At 38.7% G+C, this 10,279-nt stretch overlaps 1 protein-coding gene across 2 annotated transcripts in view; it reads left to right on the plus strand.

Moving 5' to 3' along the window:
* The window catches only part of DIS3L (DIS3 like exosome 3'-5' exoribonuclease), a 44,196-nt gene that overhangs the window by 25,677 nt on the left and 8,240 nt on the right, over nucleotides 1-10,279 (plus strand). For both annotated transcript variants that reach the window (XM_020982950.2, XM_020982957.2), the window contains 4 exons: nucleotides 5,897-6,058; nucleotides 7,026-7,273; nucleotides 7,940-8,032; nucleotides 9,557-10,090. In XM_020982950.2, coding sequence (XP_020838609.1) covers nucleotides 5,897-6,058; nucleotides 7,026-7,273; nucleotides 7,940-8,032; nucleotides 9,557-10,090 — 1,037 coding nt within the window. The remainder of the gene's footprint in view (nucleotides 1-5,896; nucleotides 6,059-7,025; nucleotides 7,274-7,939; nucleotides 8,033-9,556; nucleotides 10,091-10,279) is intronic.

The following is a 10,279-nucleotide window of genomic DNA, read 5'->3' on the forward strand; positions in this document are numbered from 1 at the left end:
TGATGTCTAACAGCTATATTAAAATGTAAGTTTCTTTGATAATAGATAACTTGGTTCAGTGATCCTGTGTCAAGCAAGGCATAAAGGGAGATGTATTCTTACAAAACCAGTTTGCCATTGGCATGAGGGTGTCCTTTAGGGTGCAAATGAAGTGTGAATCCCTATAGAAAGTAAGTTTCTCCAGATCTTCTGTTTGCAGATGACATGTACCAATCTCATTTGAGATCCAGAATATACAGGGCCTCCTTGATATGACCCATGACCATTCAAAAGAAATCAGCCAGACTCTCCATACAGGAAAAACAAATGAATGAAAAATGCCTGTTGTCCTGATTATGACAGAAGATCATAGCATCTAGAGCTGGAAGGGACTTTAAAAGACCATCTAAAGGGGATGGAGCCAAGATGGTGAACAGAAGGCAGGGACTTGCCTAAGTTTTCCCCCAAACCACTCCAAAGACATTCAAATAATGCCCTAAAACAAATTCTGGAGTGGCAGAACGCATAAAAGGACAGAGTAAAACAATTCCAGCCCAAGACTATTTGGAACTTCTGCAGGAAAAGTCTGTTACACCAAGGTGAAAGTGGAGTGCAGTCTAGTACAGGCTGCACCAGTGCAGACCAGGCCCCGTCAAACTAGGTGCAGGCCTTGGGAATGAATGAATCAGCAGCAACAGTGGCTGCTTCCACAGGTCTCAGCCCACAAATAGTAAAGGGGTTGAACAACTGTTCAGAAGGGAATTATGGAGGTCTCTTTGCTGGCGCGGGGGGCAGGACTCTGTTACTTTGCCCATATTTGAATCAGGGTCGCAGTCATGGGTGGCAGTCCCAGGGCAAGGAAGAGCAGTAGCATACCAGAGCTTGTAGCCTCAGGGGAGCAGAGACCCTCATCACAGCTCCAGGGCAGAAAAGAGTGTTTGTGGTCACTCACAGTCCAGAGAACTTATCAGGAAAGTAGTAAACATACCTCTCCTTAGATCATACCACCTTGAAAGAACTGAAAACTTACAAGTCCCTAGAAGTATCTCTGAAAACAGCTGCACAAACCCTCTGAAGCTTAGGGCAGTATGCCCTCAGGACAGTATGCCCTCTATACTGGAAGCTGAGCCCCATTTTAGCAAGGAGCTAAAGTCAAGATATAGGTGAGGAAAATGAGCAAACAACATAGAAAATTACTATGGTGACAAGGAAGATTAAAACATACACTTAGAAGAAGACAGCAAAGTCAAAACTCCTACATCCAAAGCCTCAAAGAAAAATATGATTTGGCCTCAGGCCATGGAAGAACTCAAAAAGGATTTTAGAAATCAAATAACAGAGGTAGAGGAAAAAATTGGGAAGAGAAATGAGAGTGATGCAAGAAAATAATGAAAAAAGAATCAACAGCTTGGTAAAAGAGGCACAAAAAAAATACTGAAGAAAATAACACCTTAAAAAATAGAATAGGCCAAGTGGTAAAAGAGGTATAAAAATCTAATGAGGAGAACAATGCCTTGAAAAATAGAATTGGCCAAATGGAAAAAAAATTAAAGTTCACTGAAGAGAAGAACTCCTTAAAAATTAGAATTAAGCAAGTGAAAGCTAGTGACTCAATGAGACATCAAGAAACAATAAACAAAACCAAAAGAATGAAGAGACAGAAGACTAAAATATCTCAGTGGAAAAACAACTGACCTGGAGAAAATATTGCAAGCAGCCAGAAAGAAATAAGTCAAGTATGTGGAGCCACAATAAGGATAACACAAGATTTAGCAGCCTCTACATTAAAGGATTTGGAAAGCTTGGAATATGATATTCCAGAAGGCAGTGGAGCTAGGCTTACAACCAAGAATCACTTACCCAGCAAAACTGAGTATAATCCTTCAGGGGGAAAAACAGACATTCAGTGAAATGGAGGACTTTCAAATATTCCTGATGGAAAGACCAGAGCTGAATAGAAAATTTGATTTTCAAATACAAGAGAAACAGAGAAAGGTAAACATGAAAGGGAAATCATAAGGAAATTAATAAGGTTAAACTGTTTTACATACCTACTTGGGAAGATGATACCTGTAATTCACAAGGAATTTCTCATTATTAGGGCAGTTAGAAGGAGTACATATAGATAGAGGACACAAGTGTGAATTGAATATGATAGGATGATATCTTAAAAATAAAATGAAGGGGTGAGAAAGAGAAATGCACTGGGCGAAAAGGAAAGGGAGAAGTAGAATGGGGGTTAAATTATCTGACATAAAAGAGGCACAAAAGGGCTTTTACAGTGGAGGGGAAAATGTGGGAGGTGGAGGAAAACGTTTGACCCATACTCTCATCAGAATTGACTCGAAGAGGGAATAACATGCATTCCATTGATTATAGAAATCCATCTTACCCTACAGGAAAGTAGGAGGGGAAGGCAGGGGTACTCGGAGAAAGGAGGTCAGATTGAGGGAGACAGTAGTCAGAAACAACACTTTTTGACAGGGACAGAGTGAAAGGAGATAGAGAATAGAATAAATGGGAGGAAATAGGATGGAAGGAAATACAGTTAGCAATCATAATTGTGAAAAAAAAATTTGAAGCAAGTTTTTCTGACAGAGTTCTCATCTTTCAAATATCTGGAGAAATGAGTCAAATTCGTGGGAATAAAGTATTGATAAAATATGAAGTCAGTTTTCAGATGAAGTTATCAAGGCTCTCAATAGCCACATGAGGAAATGCTCTAAATCAGGGCTTCTTAAATTTTTTCCACTCGTGAGCCCTTTTCATTTTGGCAGGTGTTACATGGCCTGAGGGCATGCATAGTGCAAAATGCACATGCTTTGTTTTCAGAACCAAGACTGTAGTGAGGTGTGCAATGCAACATGTGTAAACGCTGCAAGAAACACCTTGGATTCATTACACATTTGATTTTTAATTAATTTTTGATCATTGCATGTTCAGAAACTTTTTACTGTTGCCAAATTTTTCATGACCCCATATGGGGTCATGACCCACAGTTTAAGAAACGCTGCTCTAAATCACTGTTTATTGGAAAAATGCAAGTTAAAACAATCTGAGGTACTACCTCACACCTATTAGATTGGCTAATAGGATGGAAAAGGAAAATGACAAATGTTGGAGGGAATGGGGAAGGATTGAGACACTTAATACACTGGTGGTGGAGTTATGAAACGATTCAACCATTCTGTAGAGCAATTGGGAACTATGCCCAACAGCCTATAAAACTATGCATGTTCTTTGACCTAGCAATACCACTACTAGGTCTGTATGCCAAAAGAGATAAAAAATAAAAAGGAAAAGGACATATATGTACAAAAATATTTATACAGCTCTTTTCTGGTGGCAAAGAATTGAAAATTGAGGGGATGCCCATCGGTTGGGGAATGGCTGAATAAGTTGTGGTATATGATTGTGATGGAATACTGTTGGCTGTAAGAAATGATGAACTAGATGCCTTCAGAAAGACCTGGAAAGACTTACATGAACTGATGCAGAGTGAAATAAATGAGTAGAACCAGGAGAAAATTATACATAGTAACAGCAAGATATAAGATGATCAACTATGAATGACTGTTCTCAGCAATACAATAATCCAAGACAACTCTGAAGGACTTATTGATGAAAAAGTGCTGTCTATCCCCAGAGAAAGAACTGATGGTATCTGAATATAGATCAAAGCATGCTTTCTTTACTTTATATTTCTTGGGGTTTTTTTTTCATTTTGGTCTGTTTTCTTTTGCAACATTAACCTATATCAAATTGCTTGCCTTCTCAATGAGAGGGGTGGGGAAGGAGGGAGAGAATTTGGAACTCAATTTTAAAAAGCTAATGTTGAAAATTGTTTTTACATGTAATTGGGGGAAAATAAAACACTAATTTTTTTTTCCAAAGGACCATCAAGGGGCAGTGAGGTGGTGCAGTGGATAGAGCACTGGCCTTGAAGTCAGGAGGACCTGAGTTCAAATCTGGCCTCAGACACATAACACCCACTAGCTGTGTGACCCTGGACGAGTCACTTAACCCCAATTGCCCCACCAAAAAAACAAAACAAAACAAAAAAGACCACCTAATCCAACCCTTTGCAATGGAATGGGCAGCCTATGGCATTATATGTAACTGTATATATTTTATACATCCACGGTTGGTGAACAGTGAGCTAGGTCCAGAATTGAATAGAGAGAGCAGGCTAGATTGCATTGGGAAAATTACCCAGCTCTCTTAAGATCCCAAGCTATTCACAGATACAAGAACACCAATACCCTTCCAGTGAATCATGGGACACCACGATATTTGAAGAATCAAAATTGTGAGTGATTCAAAGGGCGCTAGAGAGATGAGTGGTAGACCTAAGTAGGCTGCCAGCATATTGCCAATAATAACTTGGGTTCAAGAAGGGATATAACATATATTGTCCCTGAAATAGGTGTTTTTTGTTTTCAAAAGGATGTAGGCAAATCATGGTAAGAATGAAAAATAACAGGTGGGTAACATGAGTGCTACATTAACAGATTGGTAAAAGTCTTTGCAGGGGACCTCCGGCTTATTGAGTGACTCCTCTATAGAGGATTTTTGGGAGGACATGGGCAAGAATTGCACTGAATGAGAAGTTTATGGATCGGTTAACATCTATCAATTAGAGAGAATACCCATGTCAAGAAATTGCTTGATCTTAAGCATTGAAGTATAGAAATGAAATCCCAAAACCAGGCCCCCGGTCAGTAGGTCATCATCTCCTTGTGCCCTTACCTGGTGCATCTCTTAAGTCCTCTTGCTGCTACCACACCTCTCCCCTGCTCTGGGTTGTAGCACTTTCTGGTAAAGGAGGGGATGTGTGGTTAGCAATGGCAGCCGCTTTCCATTTCAGCGGAATTCCCAATTACTCCACTTTAACATCTCCAAATCTTGAAAGAAATAAAGAGTAGCTCATCCTCACAAAGAAAGTTTGGAATCCCTGTCCTAAAACCTTACTGGACTACTCAAAAATGTTTTTCAGCATACATCTAGAAGAGGGTTTACTGTGATGTCTTATAATTGAGATGATTTCCAGTTGGCCTGTTTGTAGCAGGGTGTTAAGCCTCCCCTCTAAGAGTTGGACTAATGGTCTCATGCCCACCTGGCATTTCAGGAACCTATCAAGAAACAGTGTTGGGGGGCAGCGAGGTGGCACAGTGGATAGAGCACCTGCCCTGGATTCAGGAGGACCTGAGTTCAAATCCGGCCTCAGACACATAACACCTGTTAGCTATGTGACCCTGGGCAAGTCACTTAATCACATTGCCTAGCCAAAAAATTTTAAAAAAAAAGTGTTGGTAAAAAATGCCCTTCTCTTTGGATTGTGGTACTACTTCATCCTGCCCCAATCTGTGCGATGACATGGTGTTTATGCCAGCATCACCAGCTCTGAAATTTCAGAATACCTTGAAGGAATAAGTTGTGTCAATTGATGCAGTGCAGTTTTGTTTGTTTTTTAATTAAGGCAAAGAAAATAGAGATAGGATGAATTTTTATTTCAAAGTGAAATTATAATAAAATTTTTGCATCCGTTGACACACCTGGTCCTTCAAGTGCTGGTGCGCCCTGTAGTGGAAAGAGTGCTGGACTTGAAGTCAAAAAAGACCTGGGTTTGAGTCCTGCTTCTGACACTTACCTATGTGATGTGTGGACTGGTCACTTAACCTTGCTAAGTTTCTGTTTCATCATCTGTAAACTGAGGATACAAATACCTCCAGTGTATACTTTGCTGGGTTGTTGTAAGAATCACATGATGATACAATGTCTGTGAAGCCATTTGCAAACTTCCAAGTGCTATGTAAATGTCAGCTATGATTACTTTTTATATTTAAGTTTAAATGCCTCTTATTGACCAATTTACCATCTAATCCTGGAATGTCTGTACTCTTTCCTCTAATTTCAGGACTTCAGGGTGGTTGTGCGTATTGATTCTTGGGAGTCAACATCTGTATATCCAAATGGACATTTTGTACGAGTTTTAGGAAGAATACGAGATCTTGAAGGGGAAATTGCAACGATCCTGGTAGAGAACAGTATTTCTGTTGCCCCTTTCTCAGAAGCCCAGGTTAGTTCCTCTTTGTAATTCTATGTTCTAATAGTTTCTAGTGTTTCTTTTTAATTTTTTTTCATTTTGCTGGGAAAACAAAACTCTGGAAACAAAACTTCTTGGATCCATGAAATGAGAAAACCTACACTTGCCCTTGTTTGGTGTTTGAGACAGCTCATCCTGCTTCTGGTAGAGTTATTATTCGATGGTCTGTGTCCCTAACAGTGATGAGTTCTGAAATTTTTCCATGTAGCTAAAAAATGGCTTCCTGATAGAGCATGTAGTGAGAGTGTAACATTCCCCTCGTATCGTCTGGTTACATTTCTGCATTTCTGCCTTGTGGAGGGCCACACCCTTTAAAAAAAACTTTAGAAGTGTGTGAATCAAGCCTTCCAAACTCAAAAATATGAGAAGATTCTTCTGCTTATTTTCACAAGTCTCTTGTCTCCTAGCCAGACAAGGAAAGAATAAAGAAATCAGACTTAAAGAGACAAAATGGTTGCTCTAATGTCATATTTCAGAATACTTTACATTATGAAATCAGAGTGTTAATATAAATATACCTCTTAACTTGAATGCAATGAGTGAGGTTTGACAAGACCTGAATTTTTTTATCTCTTAGCGAAATTAGCTGGGATTTGACAGTCCAAATAGATGATAGCTGAGAGAAAATAAGGGTACAGGCCTTGGTCTAAATCACATTGTTTTAAGTGGTTTTTTAAAGAATATTAGCCTGCAGCCTTTGGGAACAATAGGGAGGGGAGGAAAACATGCATTAACCATCTGTACATTCACATTCTAGCTTCTGTGTTGAAAGTAGCAATTGGAAAGGAATAAAAACGGCTATAGGAGGTAATTGGAGAAGTACAGAATTAGAGTAATGTGTTAAGGGGTAGTTGGAGTGATATTTAATGTGAGAAAGAACAGGTGGATGATTCTTGAAGCATGAAACCCATCAGTGGCTGACTTAGTTCTCCTCATACAGATGTGTGAAATGCCAGTCAACACACCAGAAAATCCCTGGAAAGTGAATCCTAAGGAGGAACAAGAACGCATCGATTTGAGGAAAACCCATCTTGTATTCAGCATCGACCCTAAAGGCTGTGAAGATGTGGACGATGCTCTGTCAGTCAGAACCTTAATTAATGGCAGCTTGGAACTTGGCGTCCATATTGCAGATGTAACTCATTTTGTGCCAGCAAATTCTTATACTGATATTGAAGCTAGAACCAGGTAAATACTCTTAGGTGTGGATCAGGAAATGTTAACATTTTAAGTAGGCATTATTATTGAATGTAGGTGGCTGTACTTTAATCTTTGGGATCTGGCAGCTATGAAAGTTGGAGCTTTACAAAGAAAGAATATGCTTGAGGGAAAGGGCATTGGGTTCCCCAGTTCTGAAAATCCTTGGAGAAGGAAGTTGGCAGTCTATTTCCCCCCATTTTCCCTTAGGAAAATAGGATCCTTGATAATCCTACCTTTTATTATATATGGCTAACCTCTTCCTACCTTCTTTTATGGTAAATTAAAATTAGCTTAATGTTCCATGAATTAATATGGAATTGTTTTATATAAATACCAGATTACTACATTCTAACTTTTCCTTATGTTCAGAATTTTAATAAGATTCACATCAGCAAAGAAAGCAATTTTCTACTTTCTTTATGCAAAGTGAAAAATATGGATACTAAAAGCATTCACCCACAAGATGGGTATGCTCTGGTAACAGATGAACTCTCTCAAAGGGCGTGTCACATTGTGTTAAAAGCTTCCAGGCTGCAGTGAATTGTACTGGTCGTTTGGTCCTTTGACTCACTATAGACCAGATTATTTTCTAAAGCAATAAGTACTTTTGTATTCCTGTACTATATTATGTATACATATATATGTTATTTACAGGGCAACCACTTACTATTTAGCAGATCGTCGGTATGATATGCTGCCCTCCATCCTGAGTGCTGATTTGTGTTCCCTACTCGGAGGAGTTGATCGGTGAGATTTATTCAAACTACTAAGACTCTTCTTTTCCTTCGGCTCATCTCTCCATTGCTCTGCTTTTTATTTGTATCCTATGCCATATCTTTCCCTCCACTAGTCCATGTTTGGTTCACTTTTCTGTTCCAGTCTCCTCTTCTACATAAATCCTCTCATCTCCACTTCTGGTGCACAGTTGCTTTTAACTCCTACTTTTTTATTTTCCAGTTAAGTTCAATAATATATATGCATATTTATGTGCATGTGTATTTCTTTGGAGGACTCAAGGAATGTAAATTTTTTTTTGTACAACAGCCACGTATCTTTTATGCACTATGACTTTCATTTTTTGCTTTCTATGCGTTTCTGATTATCATTCTCTCAAAACTAGTGGGCTGTCACAAACGCTATGGGCTAGTATGATTCTACATACTTAGTTCTGTTTTCCTTTACTGTGGAGTCAATGTAAACAGGCTGATCCCAGTCAGAAGCTATTCTAATGAAGATGGAAAACTAAGCTGGGATTTGTAATCACTTAGCACTCTACCTCCAGGTTAAATATGAGATGACCTAAGGTGACCACTCATTTCAGTTAATTAGGATCTCATTGGAACCAAGTTTGTTACTGTTTTGTTCATTTAAAAATTACTTTGTTTTAGTAGTGCACTGAAGCCCATCCTACTTGGCATCTCATTGTGGCACAGATGGAACCCTGAATTCTGGAAGGCTATGCCTGTAGCACATATGCCCCAGCAGGTCCTACCAAGTTAGAACAGAGGAGAGGTTAGATGATGGCAGAGAGGAAATAGTGTACAGGCCTTGGTCTAGAGGATATTGTTTAAGTTGTTTTTAAAGAATTAGCCTAAATACAATGATCCAATACAATCCCAAAGGACTCATGATGAAAAATGCTGTCCATATCCAGAGAACTGCTGGAATCTGAATGCAGATCAAAGCATAGTATTTTTCAATTTCCTTTTTTTTTTTTGTTATTTTAATTTGGTCCATTTGTTCTTTTACAATATAGCTAATACAGAAACATATTTTACATGGTTGTACATATATAGCCTGTATCATTGCTTACTACCTTAGGAAGGGGGGAGATAAGGGAGGGAAGCAGAAAATTTGGAACTCAAAAGTTTTTAAATGAATATTAAAAATTATATTTACATGTAATTGGGAAAAGATAAAATACTTTAAAAAAAAGAATTAGCCTATCATAATGGAGGCATGTTGTTTTTTTTCCCTACTTGGACTTGATCTAATATTCTGCAAAATTCAAAAAAAAATAGAGCAGTCTTTAGAGAAAGGAAGAGAATACTCATTAATCATCCAAACATTCACGTTCTAGCTTCTGTCTTGAAAGTAGCAAGTTGGAATATAAAAGCAGCAGTGATGGACTATATGCTGTTAAAGTATAGAGATAATAGCATGAGAAACCAGATCAGAATCTATAGAAATGATATCTATTCTAAATTCTGAAAAGTAGAATTTGTAATTCAAGGTAAGCCAATGTGCTGAAAAACTTATTTTTTTTTCCAGGTATGCTGTAAGTGTCTTGTGGGAATTGGACAAAAATTCCTTTGAAATAAAAAAAGTATGGTATGGTAGAACCATCATTCAATCAGCATATAAGCTGTATTATGAGGCTGCACAAGACCTGTTAGATGGAAACTTTTGTGTTATAGATGAAATTCCAGAATTCAAAGAAATGGATGAGAAAAGCAGACAAGCCAAACAGGATGAATTGGTGTGGGCCATTGGAAAACTGACTGATATAGCCCGACATGTGCGGGCAAAACGAGACAGTTGTGGTGCCCTAGAACTGGAAGGCGTAGAAGTCCGAGTACAGCTAGATGATAAAAAGAACATTCATGATCTCATCCCTAAGCAGCCTCTGGAAGTTCATGAAACTGTTGCTGAATGTATGATCCTGGCCAATCACTGGGTAGCCAAGAAGATCTGGGAGAACTTCCCTCATCAGGCTTTGTTGAGACAACACCCACCTCCACATCAGGAGTTTTTTTCTGAGCTCCGGGAATGTGCGAAAGCTAAAGGCTTTTCCATGGATACACGGTATTCCTCTCTTTTTTTAGAGGGTGGGAGGGGTCCTTTGTACCCATTTCAGTTTGTGGGATTTTAATACGATACTAGAGCTTTGGGTGAAAATGGAAGACTTAACTTTGTTGTTGTTTAATTCATTTTGGTCACGTCTGACTCTTCATGACCTCATTTGGGGTTTTATTAGCAAAGATACTAGTGTGG

Source organism: Phascolarctos cinereus, unplaced genomic scaffold, assembly GCF_003287225.1.
Source record: "Phascolarctos cinereus isolate Bilbo 61053 unplaced genomic scaffold, phaCin_HiC Scaffold_3;HRSCAF=262, whole genome shotgun sequence".
Taxonomy (NCBI): domain Eukaryota; kingdom Metazoa; phylum Chordata; class Mammalia; order Diprotodontia; family Phascolarctidae; genus Phascolarctos; species Phascolarctos cinereus.